At 41.0% G+C, this 22,055-nt stretch overlaps 1 protein-coding gene across 3 annotated transcripts in view; it reads right to left on the reverse strand.

Annotated features, from left to right (window-relative positions):
- Nucleotides 1-9,819: 9,819 nt before the first annotated feature.
- The window catches only part of LOC309702214 (NLR family CARD domain-containing protein 3-like), a 29,980-nt gene continuing 17,744 nt past the window's right edge, over nucleotides 9,820-22,055 (reverse strand). The window contains exons 9-11 of one of the 3 annotated variants that reach the window (XM_082526734.1): nucleotides 17,877-18,050; nucleotides 10,440-10,613; nucleotides 9,820-10,356 (exon numbers count right to left, since the gene is read on the reverse strand). In XM_082526734.1, the coding sequence (XP_082382860.1) occupies nucleotides 10,353-10,356; nucleotides 10,440-10,613; nucleotides 17,877-18,050 (352 nt within the window). In that variant the 3' untranslated portion in view covers nucleotides 9,820-10,352. The other 2 variants (XM_082526733.1, XM_082526735.1) reach the window with 2 other exon arrangements.

Raw genomic sequence — 22,055 nt, forward strand, 5'->3', positions numbered from 1 at the left:
TATAAATGCTCAATCAACAATCATTTATTTCCATATAATTCAACACTTAAGAGCATAAGAACCATCATGATGGGGAGACCTGCCTGCAGAGGGTCACAGCAAGTCTCAAAGTGGTGACGGGTTACACAGCCTCTTATAGCTTCTAGCGGCCCCCACCTAGTCGTAAAAGCCTAAACATTCACATTCTTTCTCTCTTACGGCGCCTAAGTTATGACCTCGGCTCCTTGTCTTTCTGCTCTCTGTAAGGTGGGGGTATGGAATGTGGTCTGTCTCTTCTATTATCGGCACAAGGTCCTCTGCACACAACATTCTCTTCATGATTCAGCAGTATGACATGTCAAGAAACAGTGTAACACATTCAACAGTGTCGAGTAATACAGGTCAATCCAATAGATCTAATGATTTTCACACTCTTTTAAGTCAGAAGTATAATGCAAACTAAAACTACATACTGATCACACACTCTATATTAAAGGCAAGGCAAGGCAAGTTTATTTGTATAGCACAATTCAACAACAAGGTGATTCAAAGTGCTTTACAGAGACATTAGAAACAAAAACAAATAAAAAGCATGATTTAAAATTGATTAAAACAAGCAAACAAACTAACTAACTAATTAACAAACAAACAAACAAAACAGTATATAAAATCAAAACAGATAAAATCAGAACAGTAGATAAAATCAGTAGTTAAATGTAAGTTTTGAAATTTAAGCTTAAAAGTGTGGATTTGGTGCTTTATTCAAATGCAGCTGAGAACAGGTGAGTCTTCAACCTGGATTTAAATAAACTGAGTGTTTCAGCTGATCTGAGGCTTTCTGGGAGTTTGTTCCAGATATAAGGAGCATAAAAGCTGAATGCAGCTTCTCCGTGTCTGGTTCTGACTCTGGGAACTGATAAAAGACCGGATTCAGATGACCTGAGTGATCTGGAAGGTTCATACTGGGTCAGGAGGTCACTGATGTATTTTGGTCCTAAACCATTCAGAGCTTTATAGGCCAGCATCAGAACTTTGAAGTCTATCCTCTGACGGACAGGCAGCCAGTGTAAGGACCTCAGAGCTGGACTGATGTGGTCCACTTTTTTGGTCTTAGTGAGGACTCGAGCAGCAGAGTTCTGAATGAGCTGTAGTTGTCTGACTGATGTTTTAGGTAGACCTGTAAAGATGCTGTTACAGTAATCAAGCCTACTAAAGATGAATGCATGGACTAGTTTTTCCAGGTCCTGTTGAGACATCAGATCTTTTATCCTTGAAATATTCTTGAGGTGATAGTAAGCTGACTTTGTTATTGTCTTAATGTGTTTTTCTAAGTTTAGGTCTGCATCCATCACTACACCCAAATTTCTCGCCTGGTTTGTGGTTTTTAGATGTATAGATTGAAGTTCTCTGGTGACCTGTAATCGTTTTTCTTTGGCGCCAAAGACTATTACCTCAGTTTTGTTTTTGTTTAGCTGGAGAAAATTGTGGCACAACCAGTCATTGATTTCCTCAATGCATTTACCAAGAGCCTGTACAGGGCCTCGGTCTCCTGGTGACATTGTGATATATATTTGTGTGTCATCTGCATAGCTGTGATAGTTTATTTTGTTGTTGTTTATAATCTGTGCCAGTGGGAGCATGTAAATGTTAAACAGAAGGGGTCCCAAGATGGAACCTTGGGGAACTCCACATGTGATACTTGTCTGCTCAGATGTGAAGTTACCTATTGATACAAAGTATTTCCTGTTTTCTACGTATGTTTTGAACCAGTTTAGTACAGTTCCTGAAAGACCTGCCCAGTTCTCCAGTCGTTTGAGTAATATGTTGTGGTCAACTGTATCAAATGCTGCACTGAGATCCAGTAAAACTAAGACTGACATTTTTCCACTGTCTGTATTCAGACATATGTCATTAAACACTTTGGTCAGAGCGGTTTCAGTGCTGTGGTTCTGTCTAAAACCTGACTGGAAGGCATCGTAGCAATTATTCTGTTTTAAGAAGTAATTGAGCTGTTGAGAAACTGTTTTTTCAATGATCTTACTTAAAAATGGGAGATTTGAGATCGGCCTGTAGTTGTTCATTTGTGTCTTGTCAAGATTGTCCTTTTTCAGTATAGGTTTAATTACAGCAGTTTTTAGTGGTTCTGGAAACACACCTGATAATAAAGAAAAGTTGACGATCTGTAACAGGTCTGACTCTAAAGTCTTTGAGACCTTTTTGAAAAAACTTGTTGGCAGGACATCTAAACAGCAGGAGGAGGAGTTCAGTTGACCTAAGATGTCCTCCAGGTCTTTGCTGTTAATCGGATGAAACTGTTTCATGGTGTTTAAACAGTTTTTTGGTGGACACAGTACATATCCTGGATCTGCTGTTGATGTACCAATTGCTTGTCTAATTTTTTGGATTTTTTCTGTGAAGAATTTGGCAAAGTCATTGCAGGCCATGGTCGAATGAAGTTCAGCTGCCACTGGCACAGGAGGGTTTGTTAGCCTGTCAACTGTAGAAAATAAGACCCGAGCATTATGGCTGTTTTTAGTGATGATGTCAGAGAAGTAGGACCTCCTTGCACTCCTCAGTTGTAAATTAAAATTGTGAAGTTTCTCTTTATAAATGTCATAATGAACCTGGAGGTTTGTTTTTCTCCATCTGCGCTCAGCTTTCCTACACTCTCTTTTTTCATTTTTCACCAGTGTGGAGTTTCTCCATGGAGACTTTTTCCTTCCAGAGATAACCTTCACCTTAATGGGAGCAATAGTGTCCATTACATTTAACATGTTAGCATTGAAGCTATTGACGAGCTCATTGACTGACCCTCTGGACAGGTCAGGTGTTAATGGGAAGACCTGGTTAAAAATTGCACTACTGTGTTCAGTTATACACCGTTTTGTGATCACTGTTGTTGATATATTTGTGTGGGCTGAGATTTTACTTTCAAAGAAAACACAGTAATGATCAGACACGCCCACATCAGACACAGTAACCTTTGAAATGCTCAGGCCTTTGGAGATCAGTAGGTCGAGAGTGTGTCCTCTATTATGTGTGGCCTCTGTTACATGCTGAGTCAGCCCAAAGTTGCCCAGAGTGTTACTCAGGTCTTTAGTCCCTTTGTCCTGAGGGTTGTCCACATGAATGTTAAAATCCCCAGCAATAATTACACAGTCAAAATCAACACAGGTCACAGACAGCAGTTCACTGAGGTCATTAAAAAAGTCTGTGCAGTATTTGGGAGGCCTGTAAACATTAAGAAACACAACTTTGGATGGGGCCTTCAGCTGTAAAGCCACATATTCAAAAGACTGAAAACTTCCAGGAGATAGCTGCTTACATTGAAATGATTCATTAAATAAGACAGGGTATAATATGATCTACAGCAGTATCAACTACTTTGATTACATATATAAGGTAACATATGATAACCGAATAATCTCACAAAGGTCAGCAGCACATGTAGTTGGGACAATTCTTCAGTCGCACAAACTACACAATCATTTTCCTCCAATGACGACTTTTCACTTGCAGAAATGGTCCTGTGTGATTTCCAGGCTGTGATATAAAAACTAGTTCCTAATGGCAGCGACTCACTCAGTAAACATGTGTTTCCTTCACCAACCTCACACACAGATCCAATAAGATCAGGAAGTGGGCAGTATAGTACAATATGTGTTATTCTGTGCTGCACTGCCCAAACTAAAGATCTGCTGAAGTGTTGGAAATGATCCAGATGTTTATTTTGGACGATACAGCAGAAGATCAGACATGAAAGTGGAGATAACACAGAAGACCTGCAGCAAAGGTCAGAGGTCAGACTGGGCCCCTGGATTCAACAATGAGCCAATGATCATCAAGCAGTGACTAAAGCAGAGCCCTGACGTTCTGACATTCATCACACAGTCAGAACAAATGTCTGCTGATGACTTCATCTCTGTGTGTGTGTCTGTGTGTGTGTCTGTGTGTGTCTGTGTGTGTGTCTGTGTGTGTGTGTGTGTGCGTCTGTGTGTGTGTGTGTGTGTGTCTGTGTGTGTCTGTGTCTGTGTGTGTGTCTGTGTGTGTGTGTGTCTGTGTGTGTGTCTGTGTGTGTCTGTGTCTGTGTGTGTCTGTGTCTGTGTGTGTGTCTGTGTGTGTGTCTGTGTGCGTCTGTGTGTGTCTGTGTGTGTGTCTGTGTGTGTCTGTGTGTGTGTCTGTGTGTGTGTGTGTGTCTGTGTGTGTCTGTGTGTGTGTCTGTGTGTGTGTGTGTGTCTGTGTGTGTCTGTGTGTGTGTGTCTGTGTGTGTCTGTGTGTGCGTGTGTGCGTGTGTGTGTGCGTGTGTGTGTGTGTCTGTGTGTGTGTGTGTCTGTGTGTGTGTGTCTGTGTGTGTCTGTGTCTGTGTGTCTGTGTCTGTGTGTGTGTGTGTGTGTGTGTGTGTGTTCCAGATGTGACCCTGTGACCCCAAAGCTGGTGCTAAGAGTCCAGCGGTCCCCCTAACAAAGGGCTCTTATACTTAACCAGACACAGAGTAGGTGTCCTCCTACACCAGGGGTCTCAAACTCGCGGCCCGCGGGCCAATTGCGGCCCGCAGGACGATAGTTTTTGGCCCCACCTTAATATGAAAATGTAATGTTAGTTTGATAATGTATGACACTTTACAGTGTTGTGGGCGGAGCTGAATTAACCCACCAATCAGGGTGGGATATGGATCTCAGGGGACACCAGCCGGGCTTGATGCAAGCAGGGAAACATTTCTCAATGAGTCAAAGTTCCAGCAGCGTTGCCCTGGAGTGTTTCTTTCTTTCCTGTGCCTGGCTGGCTTCCTCCTTTCTATTGGGCAAACGCCGACATTCGCCCCAGCGCGCTGCGTTCACAACACTTCAAAAAAAGTTGTTTTTTTAAGTTGCTGCCCAGCGGGACATTATACGTATATAGATTTATACACACGTCAGTGGGATTTAAAGTTATTTTTCCACAGAGAGAGATCTCATATTAACTCTCACAGTGATGCGTAGGCGGCGGGATAAAAGAAAAGTCATGAACTCAATGCAGCCCAATTTAGTCTGCAGTCACATAGCGACACCTGTTCATCGGCAACAACAGTCCCCGGTAACCCGGACTAATTATAGGGTCGCACCGTAATTTGTGGCTCCATGTTTTTATTTGCATCACTGCGTTTGCATTGCAGCAAACATGAACATTACATATATTTCAATATAATGTAAAAGCAGTCAAAACAACTAACATCAGAAACAGCTGATGTTATTTGTTATATGTCACGGTGTCATTTCCGCTTCTTTCTCCTGTAACAACAGCCCGGCGCCGTGAGCAGTCGCCTTTTTTGCGCTCGCTATCCCTGCACTTTCTACCATCTGCAAACGCCACGGTGTTCGTGTCGTCATGAAAGACATGAACATCGAGCGTAAAAACAAAGGAGACTGCTACCGGCTTTTTATCTGCCGATCGCCGTGCTACGGTTGCAAGAAAAAGAAGCAGAAATGACGTTCTCTACGCGTTGAGACGTTCCCCGTCTGTCGGCTAAACGCTTGATTGAAACTTCAATGCGACAGTGACACCAAGTAGAATTATAAATGTCACATAGCCCCAAACATGTCTTTTTCAAAGCCTGCGGTGAAGAGAAAGGTTGGTGATGAGCACCGACAATTTCAGGAAAAGTGGGAAATGCAATATTTCTTTGTTGAGCACAGGGGCACCCCGACCTGTCTTATTTGCACAGAGAAAGTTGCGCTGCACAAGGAATACAATTTGAAACGTCATTACACAACTAGACATGCTGAGCTGGATGCAAAATACCAGGGAGACGAGAGAGCGAACCGGGTTGCCAGTCTTAAAACAGATCTACTGAGGCAGCAAGATTTCTCCAAGAAAGCAACCAAAGAGAATAATGCAGCAGTCGGAGCCACGTGGTTAGTGAGATGATTGCTAAAGCAGGGAAGCCATTCACAGAAGGTGCATTTGTCTAAAAGTGCATATTGCAGGCTGCAAATATAGTCTGTCCGGGAAAGAAAGGTCAGTTTAGCAACATCAGCCTTTCTGCCAACACCGCAGCAGATCGCATTTCTGACCTGTCAAGTGACATTTATGACCAACTGTGTGAGAAAGCCAAATGTTTCAGTGTATACTCAGTCGCTCTTGATGAGACCACAGACATCACCGACACTGCCCAGCTCCCAATGTATGTCCGTGGTGTTGATGACAGTTTTGAAGTGATGGAGGAGCTGCTCACAGTAATTCCAATGCATGGCCAGACCACCGCTCAGCAGATATTTACAAGCTGTGTGATGCCATTGAGAATGTTGGTTTGCCATGGAAGAGGTTTGTTGGAATAACAACAGATGGAGCGCCATCAATGACAGGGAGGAAACATGGACTGGTGGCACAAAACAAACTGGAAGAGGAAGGCGTGGAGGAGGCCATTGCTCTGCACTGCATCATCCATCAGCAGGTCCTTTGCAGCAAATGCCTGAAGTTTGACAATGTGATGTCTATTGTTGTGAAATGCATCAACCAAATCAGATCCAGGGGCTTAAAGCACCGAAGGTTCTGTGCTTTTTTAGAGGAAATGGAGTCAGAATATGGGGATGTGCTCGACTTCACTGAGGTACGTTGGCTCAGCAGGGGAAATGTATTAAAGAGACTTTTTGAGTTGAGAGCAGAAGTGAAGCCTTCATGGAGAAGGATGGAGTTAGTGTTCCTGTGCTAACTGATCCCAAATGGCTCATGGACTCAGCTTTTCTTGTTGATATGACACATGAGCTTAATGTACTGAACAAGACGTTACAAGGCCAGGGGCAACTTGTCAGTGCTGCCTATGACAACGTGAGAGCATTCTCCACAAAACTGGCGCTCTGGAAAGCTCAGCTCTCTCAGACAAACCTTTGCCATTTCCCAGCATGCAAGGCTCTCGTGGATGCAGGCACACCATTCAGTGCTGACGAGTATGTTGATGTCATTTTGAGGCTACAGGAGGAATTTGATCACAGATTTGCTGACTTCAAGACACACAGAGCCACCTTTCACATTTTTGCGGACCCCTTCTCCTTTGATGTGCAAGATGCCCCTTCTGTGCTTCAAATGGAGCTCATTGAGCTGCAGTGCAACTCTGAACTCAAAGCAAAGTTCAGGGAGGTGAGTGGAAAAGCAGACAAGCTTGGACAATTTTTGAGAGACTTGAGCCCTAGTTTCCCTCGGCTTTCCCGAATGTTCAAGCGGACCATGTGCCTTTTTGGTAGCACATACTTGTGCCAAAAGCTCTTCTCCACTTTGAACTTCAATAAGTCCAAGTACAGGTCCAGACTTACGGATGATCATCTTCAAGACATACTGAGGGTCGCAACTGCTTCCTCCCTCAGGCCAAATCTGGCTCGGCTATGCGAGAGGAAACGCTGCCAGGTCTCTAGCAGCAAGGAGTAGGCAAGAGAAGCCATGTTCAGAAGAACAGTTCATTTTCTACAGTGTTCCATTCATGTTCAGAAGAAGGTTATAGAACTGTTAATACAGACATTTCAATCTAAACACAGCAGATATAGAAGACTGAAAGATACACACAAGTTCACTGACTAAAAATATCTTATTATTATTTTATTTATGTATTACAGATTGATTTATTTTCTTATTAATTCTTAATTTGTTTATTTATTTTTCATATTTTGTGTTAAAAAATAAAAATAAAGAGATTTGAGAAGATTGGAATTTTTTAACCATGCCTTTCTTGTGGAAAACCTAATGCGGCCCAGCCTCACCCAGACTCTGCCTGCAGCGGCCCCCAGCTAAATTGAGTTTGAGACCCCTGTCCTACACCATAAATCAGTAAGAGAGGGTACGACCTCTCTCATGGCCCCAAGTGGTGTGTGCATGCCAGAGCACTCTGGAAGGCACACAGAGTCTTTACAGACTACTAAGGATCGAACCTCTATCATCATCCAATCGATTATAAAACTAAGCATGTATGAGTAAATATTTTTAAGCATATCCCATATGGAAAAGACTAAAAACTTATATGATGAAAGTCATACTCACGAAAGTGGCCACTTTCTCATTACTTTCATATATTGTTTTAGTAAGTATCGAAAACATACAAGTTTCATTATATAATTTTTCAAGGGATCTTATATCTGTTTTCACTCTTGTATGCTTTTCATACAAGTTTCACACAAGACAGATACAAACTTTATAAGATTTATATATCTTTTCCATATGGGAAATGACAATCAACAATATAAAGCTTACAGCTGGTTTTAATAACAACATTTATTTGTTTCTCAAATGAGAAAGAGCTATCGAGAAACACTCCTAAATCTTGAGTTCTTAACTTTTCCAGTGGGCCAAATTCAACATTATCTGCTAATGCTAAATAGGCTGCCGTTATTAACTAATGCTAATTGGATGTGAATTAGCATTATGCACTAATGCTAACACTTACTTTTTAACAATGTGAGTAGCTAATGCTAACACTATTTCCCTTAACTTTATAACAATGTGAACGGCTAATGCTAACACTCTTTTCCCTAGCAATACAACATCTGAGCTGCTAATGCTGAGTAGGTCGCCATTAGCACCTACGTCTAATTAAAGGCAAATACGCATTAGAACCTAATGCTCATATCGTTTTCCTTTGCTTTATAACAATGTGAGCAGCTACTGCTAAATAGCATTAGCTAATAACAGCAGTCTAATTTAATGTAAGTTAGCCTCATTTGCATTATAACGATGTGAGGAGTTAATGCTAAGTATGCTGCCATTAGCAGCTAATTCTAATTAGGGGTGAATAATTATTACCAGCTAATGCTAATATCGTTTTCTCTTCCCTTTTAACAATGTGAGCAGCTAGTGCTGGGTAGGCTGGTGCTAGCAGCTAATACTAAAGCTAAAGCTAATTTGATGTGAATTAGCATTACATTAGTGAGGAGTTAATGCTAAGTAGACTTCCATTACAGGTAATGCTAATTTTAGGTATTTAGGAATTGGCAGCTAATGCTAATACCATATTTTCTTGCATTATAACAATATGACCAGCTAATGCTAAGTAGGTTGCCGTTATTAGCTAATACTAATTTGAGGTGAATTAGCATTATCCGCTTATGCTAACAATGTTTTTTCTTACTTTTTAACAATATGAGTAGCTAATCTGAACATTTTTTTAAATTTAATTTTAACTTTTCCCCTGCGATGTGAAGAGGTAATGCTAAATAGCACGCCATTAGTGGCTAATTCTAATTTTAGATAAAAAAGCATTAAAAGCTAATGCTAATACCATATTTTCTTGATTTATATCAATATCAGTAGCTAATGCTAGGTATGTAGCCATCATTAGCTAATGCTAATTTAGGTGAATTAGCATCATCCGCTTATGCTAACAATGTGTTTTTTTACTTTTTAACAATACGCCATTAGTGGCCAATTCTAATGTTAGATGAGAAAGCATTAACAGCTAATGCTCATACTGTTTGCTTTGTAAGAATGACAGCAGCTAATGATACGAAGTCTACCGTTGTTAACTAATGTTAATTTGATGTGAATTAGCATTATCCGATAATGGTAACTCTTTTCCCCTGCATTACAACGACGTCAGGAGTTAATGCTAAGTAGGCTGCCATTAGGGGCTAACTCTAATTAGGGGTGAACAATTATTAGCAGCTAATGCTAATACCGTTTTCTCTTTCCTTATAACAACTTGAGCAGCTAATGCTAATTTGATGTGAATTAGCATTATATTAGTGAGCAGTTATTGCTAAGTAGGCTACCATTAGCAGCTAAAGCTAATTTGAGGTGAATAAGCATTAGTAGCTAACGCTAATACCCTTTTCTCTTGTGTTATAATGATGTGAAACGTTAATATTGTTCTCAAACAACAGAATGAGCATGAAATATTGATTCTAACAGGGCCCATAAACAGTATTAGCTTAGCAGCATTAGCTTATCAGAGTTTTCATCATGGTCACATAAATCCTTAGCAGAGCAAAGTGGCCTACTTAGCAATAGCTGCTCAAGTTGTAGAAAGCAAGGGAAAACAGTAATAGCATTAGCTGCTAAATGTGCACTTGAGAACAAATTTATTGTTAATTCAGCTGTGAATGTAGAGTTTGTCATTATTTAAGCTTCCATTTCCAAATGTTAGCTGCTCCTGTCTGCCTCTTTGTCACAAACACAGACTGAAATGATTCACAGCCTTGTTTCATCCTTCTGTCACTGTGGACATACAGCATGGGAAACATACACATGGCTGACACTTTATTAGGTACACTGGTATCTATCTCAGGTACACCTGTGACCTAAATGTTCCTGCAACCAGACTCCTTGGAGACCCCTACATAAATATCCATGAACTATCCAGCTAGACTAGTGTGTCTGTCCCTGAAAATATTCCTGCATGTGTGATTGTTCATGTCTCATCTGCAGGAAACAAACAGGAAGTGAGTGAAGGACACAGGAAATGTTTCCAGCTCTTCCTCCTCTATCAGACATTCTCTCCATACCTGAGAGTGTCCAGTCTCCAGCCTGGATCCTTCAGTCCAGCCGACAGCAGCTTAATTCCTGAATCACCTGGATGATTGTAGCTCAGGTCCAGCTGTCTCAGATGGGAGGGGTTGGAGGTCAGAGCTGAGGCCAGAGAAGTACAGCCTTCCTCTGTGATCAGACAGCCTGACAGACTGCAGACACACAAAACAACAATCAATCTGTCAACAATCGTTTTCTCTTCGTCACAATAACATCTATCCATCCATACATCCATTCAATGTAACTTTATTTATAAGTGACAATACCCAACAGACAACAACAGTCATCTGAAGCTGTTTAACAGTGTAAGGTAACCGCCTCCACTGTGAGCAGCACTTGGTGATGGTGGGAAGAAGAACTCCCTTTGACACAAAGATCCTCCCAGTGAAAACAGGCTCCAGGAGGAGCATCTACCATGACTGGTTGCAGGGTGAGGGGAAAGAGAAGAACATGAACATCAAGAATGCAGCGAGTGGTAAAATAATAATAATAATAATGGATTGGATTTATATAGCGCTTTTCAAGGCACCCAAAGCGCTTTACAATGCCACTATTCAGTCACTCTCACATTCATACACTGGTGGAGGCAGCTACGGTTGTAGCCACAGCTGCCCTGGGGCAGACTGACAGAAGCGAGGCTGCCATATCGCGCCATCGGCCCCTCTGGCCAACACCAGTAGGCAAGTAGGGTAAAGCCCAAGGACACAACGACCAGGACAGAGAGCCCAGGGATCGAACCGGTGACCTTCCAGTTACAGATGCGATTCCCAACCCCCTGAGCCACGGTCGCCCTAAATAAAGATTTGACCTCAGTGTGCTCAGTGTTCCTGTCTATTCCTAACATATTCCTAACACGATAGCTGCACTTTAGAGCTCTAAAACTGGAACTGACACATAAAAATACTGAGAACACAGACTAGCAGCCACTGCATGGCCTCGAGTACGTATGTGGTGCGTTCAAAGAGCATCAGCATAGACATGGTGGGTTCAACAATATAGGACATAACAATTTCTATGGCGAAAATACTATCAATGAATGAGCCATAACATTTTAGCCATGTAAACATGTTATCAGTGGGCTTTCCAACAACTTGCATTGATCATTAAAGGATAAAATACGTGAGTCGAGGTCACTACGAGCCATGCGAGGGTCAAACATGGCAGAGAACCTTCCAGCAGCATCTTGGTTTATAATCTGCCTTTGGATCATCAGTTTAGGAGATGAAGGATCCAAGTAAAATAACAAGTTAAAAAATATGCAGCTATGGTCACTCACATGGACATCCTCCACACTTACATCATGTATATTTAAACCCAGGGAGAAAACAAGATCCAGTGTGTGACCCTTTGTATGTGTGGGGCCAGAAACATGCTGCCTAAAGTTAAAAGACTCAGTGACAGTGATGAGCTCAGCAGCAGTGTTACAGGATGCTTCATCAATATGACGGCTCAAATCTCCCAACCTTCTCCAATGAAATGATGGATGTCAGAAGGTCATTAAATTCAGTTAGAAAGACCCCATCAGGTAGAATAAAATACAATAACTGGTTTTTAGAGAACTGACCATCATCTGTGACTCAAATGCAGAAAAGGAGTCCGAGGTCATCAGACTGCATGTGAATCTGTCCTGGTAAACAACAGCGAGTCCTCCACCACGTCCTAAAAGACGCGGAGTTCAGATGATGGAGCAGCCAGCCGGGCAGATTTCATTCAAGTGGACATAATCAATGTTCCCTCTAAGCTGCGCACGGGCGCAATCCGCTGACACGCTCTCTGCACACAGAGTATCTGCATTGCGCACAAAAAGATATCTAACAGGCTGTGAGGCTCCTGAACTCTCTGCCCCCCTCTCACGGACAATAACCATATCCAACTTCTTAATAGCAATGAACTGGTCTGCATTGGTGCATCATATCTTTATTCTCTTCCCCCTCCTGCCCCCCCCCCCTCCTTCTTAAATAGATAACTATCATATCTGATATCATATCTCACAGTACAATAATATTGAATGGGTTGCATTGTTGTACTTTGTCATGTTTCTCAGGTCTTTGTCTGATTTTCTACGAACATTACTTGTCATGTTCTCATGTTGTTGCTAAGGATTGTCTTATTGCATTGGAGTCACACTGGGTTAAATATGTACACTTGGGTTTTAAGGGGTATTTATTATTTTCTTCTTTTTTTTTGGGTTGTATGGAAGCCCCAAACGCAATTTCATTGTTCTTGACAATGACAATAAATAAATAAATACTAAATACTAAATACTAACCTGAATTGAAATTAAAATAAATACGTTAACAATTCTGCTTTGCAGTGTTAGTCAGTGACTGGCTGCTCCAGTATTTAGAACGATGCCGCCTTATCCCATAGTCCAGCCAATGATTCACATTCGTATATACGCAGCTAATCAACGTCGCTGACGGGCTATGACAGCGTCCTCATGTGCCGACACCGGTGTTTTGGTTGATGTAGAGTGAAGCCACATTAATGACAACGTGATCCAGTGATCCAAGGGACCGCTCAGGGAGTTTGTGTGTTCGCTCAGACACATGAAACATTAGAGGGAACATTGGACATAATTCTTATTTTGCTGCCACGTCTCAGTCAGACACATGAAATCTAGAGACTCTTTAATAAAGAGATCGCTTAGAATAAATGATTTGTTTGTTATGGAGCGAACGTTAAGCGGGGCCAACCGAGTTGATGACGGTCGATCTGCAAAATCAACAGCTGACTGCAGCGGCACTTGAAATAAAGACAATGCAGACCTGTGGACCTGCTGGGCAGGGCAGCGACTCCAGAGCTGGGGGAAGCAATGATCGATGAGCAGACATAGCTGTTATCAATAAAAACAGTGAACGTTTGACGGACACACCGTGAGAAAAACTGCTTCTGAGCCACAGAGCCCAGGTCCCAGTCACCGGCGTAACATATTAACTAAATGTCAGGAGAGGAAGTGGACGCAGGCACCAGGATTCTCCCCACAGCCAAGAAGCTAGCCTCTGGTAGCTTCTCAGTTTCACCTGGACGTCGGCCCTCGTTCCCCTTTTCCATCTCTTGAGGGTGAAAGTCCTGCGGGTTGTGAAGAGTAGCACACCAGGGGAGGAAGAGTTTTTCTGTTCAGCTGTTACAGTAGCTCTCCACTGAATCTTTGATGTTAAACCCTTTAAGACGCTTGAACACTGCTAGCACGGCGCCCACAGAAACGCAAAGCAGGAGATGAAGCATCGCTGAATATGTTTCCAAACCAACTTCATTCTAAGCCAAAGACTAGAAAATATGGTGAAGCAAATCTGCCCTTTGGCTTCACCTGCACAGGTGCTGAGGTAGGTCCCTGCGTCGGGAGCAGCGCTGGGCTCTTCCAATCATGGACAAACAGGATCCCACATTCTTAATTTTTAGTTCACAAACACTTGTTGTAGTGACTAACTACTCCTGACATTTTGGAGATGTTTGCTCTTTATAGAGTAAAGTTACAGCGGGATACAAATAACATCAGGCTGATCCTGCCACGATTTGTTCCCTCGATTCAAATCACAGACAAACAGGATCCCACAGCTGTTTATGTTTTTGAACCCATTTTGCACAGAGAGGCATTTTTTGAAAATGTATTGACAGCAATGTTGATTAGTATTACAGAAGAAGAAAAAACAACTACCCGTGACGCCTTTGTAAATGGAGGGACAGTAACTGCGTGTGAAACCTGCAGATACTCAGAGTAACAGTATTTTGTCTCTGTCTGCCATTCTGCAATTCATCTCACATAAACAATAACGTGACGTGAAAAAAGGCGCAACCTTTGACGTTGCCAGATGAACTCTGTATTCCTCGTCCGCAAAAAAGGAGTTTTAAAAAAATCTCAGTTTTTGGTGATTTGAAACGCTGTTTGGATGAAACAGCTGCGTTTTCAAAAATACCAGTGTAGGTGCGGACGTAGCGTAAAAGATTTAGTAGTTTATTTTCTTACTACCTGTAATTTATTGCAGATTACTTGTATTTGCTTAATTGTTTACTAAATGTTTGAGGTGTGAAATAAACCGCAATGGAGCAAAATATGGGCGTGTGTGGTTGGAGGATGTGTTAGTGCGTGTGCGTGCTGTTCACGCGCCGGGGGGGAGGCGAACGTTTTTCGTGTAAAACAAAGGGGGGCCCAGCAAAAAAAGTTTGGGAACCACTGCTGTAGTGCCATTTTGGGGAGCAGTTCAAGTTGCTATACATCAATACAACCGTTATAGCCCAAATTTTAATAATATGTATGCATTCAGTCCATAGTAACTACATATACATATATACATATACAGCAAAAAGTGCAATAAACTAGAACAAATTGAAAATTGTTTTGTTTTGTATTTTTACATATAGTTGTAGATGTCCGTACAAACAAACAAACAGGCAACCAACACATCACATACACACTCCAAAATAATATAATATAATATAAGCCTGAGAAAACAACCTAGATTTTTCATCAAAAAAGTACAATGTGCAATGGCAACAACACTTATGGTTCAGTGTTATTAACTATGATAATAGCAGTAGGTACAAAAGACAATCTATGTCTCTTTGTCTTCACTGCAGGCACTTTATAACGACGACCTGATGGAAGCAGTTGAAAATCATTAAAGAGAGGATGATCTGAACACAACATGACAGAGGTCGCCTTCCTCAGCACCTGCCTGTTATAAAAGTCCACAAGCTGGACCTGAGACCTCCCTGAAATCTTACCAGCCACTTTAACCAGGTTGTTAAGTCTGGTCTTATTATTCAGAGACATATTACCGTACCAAGCAATGATACAGAAAGTTAAAACAGATTCAATAAAACTTTTATAAAAAACGAGTCATCATTGCAGATGAAACATTGAAACCTCTCAACCTCCTTAAAAAGTCTTTGTTGAACCTTTTTCACTGTAGCAGCAAGATGTGACTCAAAGCACAGAGCTTTATCAAGAACAACCCCCAAATACTTATAACTGTCCACCAGTTCAATGGCTGCACATTTACCACTGTTAGCGCAGGATGAGGGGATGTCTCCCTGAAGTCAATAACCATGTCCTTGGTTTTCAAGGTGCTGATCATTAAGAAGGACTGATCACACCACGAAACAAACTCATCCACAACAGGCCCATGGGAATCCTCTTCACCATGAAGGAGGCTTACAATGACTGTGTCATCTGCGTATTTAATGAAATGCCTGTTGGCCTGTGTACTGCGACAGTCATTAGTGTACAAAATATACAGTAGAGGAGAGAGACAACAACCTTGCGGTGAGCCAGTGGAAGAGTTCAGCTGTTTGGAAAAACAGCCGTTCACTCTCACACACTGAGATCTGTCAGTTAAAAAGTTTAAAACCCAACCAACGAGATTAAGATCAAGTGTAAACTGGTTAAGAAGTTTATCAGCTAAAAGATGTGGCTGGATAGTATTAAAAGCTGAAGAAAAATCAATAAATAAGAGCTGAGCATGAGCTTTGGCGCCATCAAGATGGCGATAAAGGAAGTTCAACAGAGTGACCACTGCATCATCAACACGTCTACGAGGCCTGTATGCAAATTGTAGAGGGTCTATAAGCTTCTCTACTTGCTAACTGAGAGTCTGAACTAAAACCAGGAAGACTTATCTTATTACAGTCACTGTAACAGTGACCAGTCATGTGTTTCATGCCTGCCCAGGCCACCCTTAAGTTATTGCTACCCATCTCCGCCTCTACCTTATCCTTGTATTTTACTTTGGCTTTTTTAATTTCTGATCTGATCTCCTTCCTAATTTCTCTGACTTTCAAGATATTCCCTTCAATAAAAGCTTTTTTCCTTTCATGAATCAGCCTCATAAGACCTTTTGAAGACCATGGTTTGTTATTAGGAAAAAAATGGAGATGGTGTCAGTCGCATTCTTAGGATTCGCTTTAGGGTGGATGTAAACAATGGTGACGTTGATCTGTGGGAATTCCCTCGGCAGATAAAACGGCCTCAAAGACACAGAGAGGAGCTCAATGTCAGGCAGACACACTTGTCTACGAACGGTCACATTTTTACACCATTTCTGATTTATATACAAACACACTCCTCCTTGAGATTTCTGGGTAGCTCCGGGGTCTCGATCCAAACGTATGGGAAACCCGAAGCCATTTAGTTCCAGAGAACAATCAGGGTCAGAGTCCTTGAGCCAAGTCTCTGTGAATGCCATTAGACATGTATCCCTGTAGCCACGCAAGTGTGCGACATTCAAATGCAGTTCATCCAATTTACTCCTCAGAGACTGCACATTAGCCAGGATTATTGATGGTAAAGGAATGACTCCAAACAACCGTCAGGATTGCCAATAAAATCATGCGAAATAAAAAACCCATCTTCGTTAAAAGAAGTTCCACAAAGCACAAGCCGATGCTATAGAATTTCCTCAGGCAAAAAAATATATATATAAAGGAATAAAAGAATGAAATAAAATAAGTTAAAACACTGACACTGACAGAGAGAGACAACCTGCTGGTCGCCACAAGAGCAGCGCCCCTCTTTCTAGTCTAGTCTAGACTGAGAATGCATCAAGACCACTCACTCACCCTTCCCTCCTGCCTCTCAGCTGCTGAAACTCACAGTTTGTTACCACGGAAGAGTCACTCCTTCATCTGAGATGAAGCCTGATAGTCTGACTGATGCAATATAACATTCAGTCTACACTTTGTTTTTGTGCAAAGATGATAAAGAGGAAATACTAATAACATAAACAAAAATAAATGTCCAATTTAGAAATCTTATTCTTTTTTGCTCTATAAAATAGTTGTTTTTATTTTTCAGTCACTCATCGTAGCAGTAGGATTTACATGAAAATAAAAACAAATTAAGTTTGAGAGAAAAAGTACATTTTTGGCACTCTCTGGGCAACTGACTCAGAGACTCAAATGACTTAAAAAACCCGATTCATTTTGGTGAGTGACTCATTTAAACTCGATTCGGTAAAAAGAATCAAATTTACCATCACTAATACAAATCCCTTTGGAGAAAACAGCTTTAAAATATGTATTGTTAAATTCCAGATGTTTCTTTGCAAGGAAAACTCAGACACTGAAACAATACCACCAGTAACCTCCTACATATGGAAATGTGGTGTCATTAAAGACATAATAATTTCATTAATACCCAATATCCAGCAAAATATGTAATTTGAACATTTTGTTCCTAACGAAATCAAATGTATATATTGTAGAAGATTAGCCAAATTTATGTAAAATGGCCAGTACATGAATTAAAAATAAAAAATAAACAAAATCGTATGACTGTGACAAATTTTACACAGTAATTCAGTCTAATAATCCACTCAAATATAAATATAAGTTTAGCTAAAAGCTCTATAGATAAGTCAATCAATAATATAATTCACATTTTAAATGATCATATGTGTTAACGTTTGAATCCTGACCTGAGAGTTTCCACTGCACACTGTGAACTCTTTAGTCCAGCAGACAGAAGCTTCACTCCTGAATCCTGCAGGTCAGAGTTACTCAGGTCCAGCTCTCTCAGACTGGAGGACTGGGAGCTGAGGACTGAGGACAGAGCTTCACAGCTTCTCTCTGACAGGTTACAGCCACCCAGTCTGAAAAACAAAAGATAATCTATAATACTTATGTAAAGTTTGTTATTATATTACATGCCATCTTTTTATTTTTGATGAAACCTTAACATACTAAGATACAACATCATATGGATGAACTTGAATAAAATGTTTTTTTTTTAATTATATCTTTATTTGGATTGGACAAGAAAAAACCATCTGCATAGCAGTATATGAATAACATGGGAACAAAGTCCTTCCAGGTTTTAGATTAAGTCCAGGAGAGCAAATGATAAACAAAGTGATCAGCGGGTGCATATTAACCTCCACTAGCTATTACTAGGACAGTTGCTCGCATGCTCTCCCAAAGGAGATATATAGAACACATTACATGGAACTATAAACACAAACTGGGAGGGGTGCCCATGCTGCAATCATTGTGAACAAATAAGTAAATAAACAAGCAATAGTAATAGAAGTAAATGTAAAAAAAATCAAACAAAAAACAACCAAGTAATAGTGAGATCAAGTGAAGTCAGCCCTCGTGGGGGTAATGAATTGGATCCAATTGTTCCAACTTTGGTAGATTTTGGCTTTTTGATTTCTTAACAGATATGTAAGTTTTTCCATCCTAAATATCTCTAAAATGATCCCAAACCAGTCGTCTAGGGTAGGCTGGGCTGGGCTTAACCATCTTCTAGTAATTGTTTTTTTACTTGCCACCAAGAGTAATTGCACCAACTTAATCTCACTCCTACATTCCAGAAAGGGGACCAAACCCATGTATAAAACCTTAAAATCTAAAGGTATTTGAACGTTAAAGACTGCACTTAAGGAGACCTGAACGTTTTTTAACTTGGGACAGTCCCAAAAGACATGAAAATGGTTAGTAACAGTCGAGCTGCATTGTCTCCAGCATTGCATATAAGCCCCTTTGTACCTCTCCTGATATGGAGTCTTGAAGTACCTAATAATATTCTTCCAGCCATGTTCCTTCCAGCTCATAGAACTGTACATGGACCACTGGCAGTACAAAACATTTTCCCACTCCCCCACAGAAATAGCAATCCCTGATTCCCTTTCCCATTTATCCTTAGTGTATAAAGTATTATCCTTGCTGGCACTAGAGAGGGCTTTGTATAGTTTAGAAATAGATTTAGTAGGGGTCATGGTTGTGGCATTTTTCAGGATGAGGAAAAAATGCGACTCAGCATCATTGAAGTTGGCATTCATGATCAATATATGATCTCAGCTGTAAGTTTCTATGAAAGTTGTATTTTGTCAGGTTGTCCTGTAAGGTCTCAAATCTGAGCACAATATTTCTATGAGTAAGAGAGAGGAATGTCGTAAGGCCATAGGATATCCATGCTTTAAAAGTTACCTGGGAGCTGAGACTCATGAAGGGGACCAGATTCCATCTGTGCAGATCAGCTTTTATACTTGCAGATATTGGCTCGTAGTTTGCCTGAAAGAGCCCCGAGAGGTCCGCAGTCAAATATATTCCCAGGTACTTATTTTTCTCGTTATCCCTACGTAAAGCTACAGAAGCTGTATAATTTAAAGTCATCACCTGTGTTTTTGAAATATTGACCTTATAACCAGATAACTTCCCCAAATCACTTAAAGTAGACATCAACTCACTAAAAGACCTCTCTGGCTCCTCCAGGCAGACCAGTACATCATCGGCGAACATTACCACTTTATGTTCAACTCCTGACAATGCAACACCCCTAATGTTATGATTTTGTCTAATCGTTTGGCCAAATGTTTCTATGAATAAATCAGAGAAGTGGCGAGATTGCACAACCCTGCCTACAGCCACGTTCCAGAGCAAAGGGCTTGGAGAGATCACCATTCACCTTAATACGGGCTGAGGGTCGAGCAAACAGACCTTGGATTACTCTAATAAACTTGTCGTGAAAGCCAAACTTCCCCAGAACCTTATACAGAAATACCCATCTGATGGAGTCGAAGGCTTTCTCAGTGTCCAAGCTTCCTATCATTGATTGAGTTTTGTTCTTTTGTATTTGAGCAGAGATGTGTAATATTCTCCTAATGTTGTCAGTTGTTTGTCTATAGTGAATGAAACCAGTCTGATCTAAATCGATGAGGTCAGGTAAAAACTTCTCCAGTCTACGAGCAAGAATAGAAGTAAATAGTTTGTCATCCAAGTTAAGGACACTGATTGGTCGATAGTTTCCACATTCTCGTTTATCTTTCCCCTCTTTTGGGATAATTGAAATAGTTGCCTCCCTCCAGGAGGGTGGGATTTCTCCCTCCTGTAGGATGTAGTTAAATGACTTCAGCAATGTGGGGACTAGATCTGCCCTCAGGGTGCGATACCACTGAGAACTGAACCCGTCCGGCCCAACTACCTTACCTGGTTTTAATCTGGAAAGAGCTGCATTAATTTCTTCCACTAAAATGGGATGTGTTAGAAGCTCATTTTTGAGAGACGGGAGTGAAGGTAATTCTAGAGAGCTAAGAAAGGCATCAGTACAATTCTCCTCCGTAGCATTGGGCTGTGAGTACAGCTCCCTAAAGAAGGTCTCAAAACATTTCTGAATGTCTTCTAATTTTGATTCCAGAATATTAGTCTTGGGGTCCTTGATTTGGTATATCGTACTTTCCTCTAGTTGTTTGCGTAATTTATTTGCCAGATATTTTGCAGATTTCCCTCCTGTCTCATAGTATTTTTGCCTCAAAAAAATTAAGTTATTTTGGGCCTCCTGGGTGTAAATATCATTAATTTCATCCTGTATTTTCATGATATCCTGCTTCAGAGTAGGATTTGCGGTGTTTATGTCTTCCTATTCTTTCAACTTTAAATTTGCCTGTAGTTCTGCTAATTTTTGCCCTTTGATTCTCTTTAAGTGGGAGGCGATAGAAATTAATGTACCTCTCATTACCGCTTTGAGCGTATCCCAAAGAATAGCTGGAGATACCTCTCCTGTGTCATTAACATCTAGAAATTCTTTAATGTCTACCTTTAATTTGGAAACTATGGCAGGATCATTAAGGTGCGATAACAATTTCCACAGTGTGGTACATTTTTTCCTAGCCACCTGCAAAGATAGAGAGATAGGACTGTGGTCAGATAGATCTCTTGTTAATATGTCACAGTCTTTGACCCTAAACCTATCAACTTTAAACATAAAAAAGTAGTCCAGCCTTGCATACACTTTAAAGGAACCAGAGTAATGAGTGAAATTTCTGGTAGATGCGTAGCGGTCCCTCCATACATCTATTATCCCCATCTCTACCATATAGGAATTGACTTTTCTAGTAAGTGCTGTTACCTGGTTGGTCGGGGAGGAGGAGTCTAGTTTAGGGTCAAGTCTAAAGTTAAAATCCCCTCCACAGACAACTATCCCCTGAGAATCCACCAATAAATCAAACCTATTCCTATAGAATAGCCAATCGCTCCCAGGGGGAGCATAAACATTTAAAATTGTGATTTCAGACCCCTCTATTCTTCCTGTTATTCTAACCAATCTGCCTTCCTCGTCACAGAGTTCTTAGATATGTTCATAGTTAAGAGTACCAGAGATAAGTGTAGCCACACCCCTCTTGTGTTTGGACTTAACGGAAGAGGAGAATACATATTTAAAACCCTTTCTTTTCAATCTCAAGTGATCTACTTGGTTCATGTGTGTCTCCTGAAGTAATGCAATCTGGGCCTTCTCCTTCCTTAGTTTGGACAGTATCTTATTCATCTTAATCACGTTCAGAACCCCGTTAACATTAAAAGAGATTACTTTCACTGACTCACTTCCCATAAAGGTATATTAAGTTACCACAGCGCATAAACTCAATAGCAGCAGGCAACCCCCTCTTAAAACAGTAACAAGTGAAAAAAGTTAGGAATGAACTGAAAACATTTGAACATAACTGGAGCTTGAAAGCTCCTAAGCTGGCTTCTGACAGTGGAGCACTTCCACTGACACCCTCACAACTTGAAGGGAAACCCCTTATTACTCCCTGAGTTAGGGGGCTTTCCACTGCGACGTCACTCACAGCACGAGAAGCCCCACCCATTTTAGCTCG

This window comes from Aulonocara stuartgranti (assembly GCF_965226115.1).
Source record: "Aulonocara stuartgranti genome assembly, chromosome: 3".
Lineage (NCBI taxonomy): Eukaryota > Metazoa > Chordata > Actinopteri > Cichliformes > Cichlidae > Aulonocara > Aulonocara stuartgranti.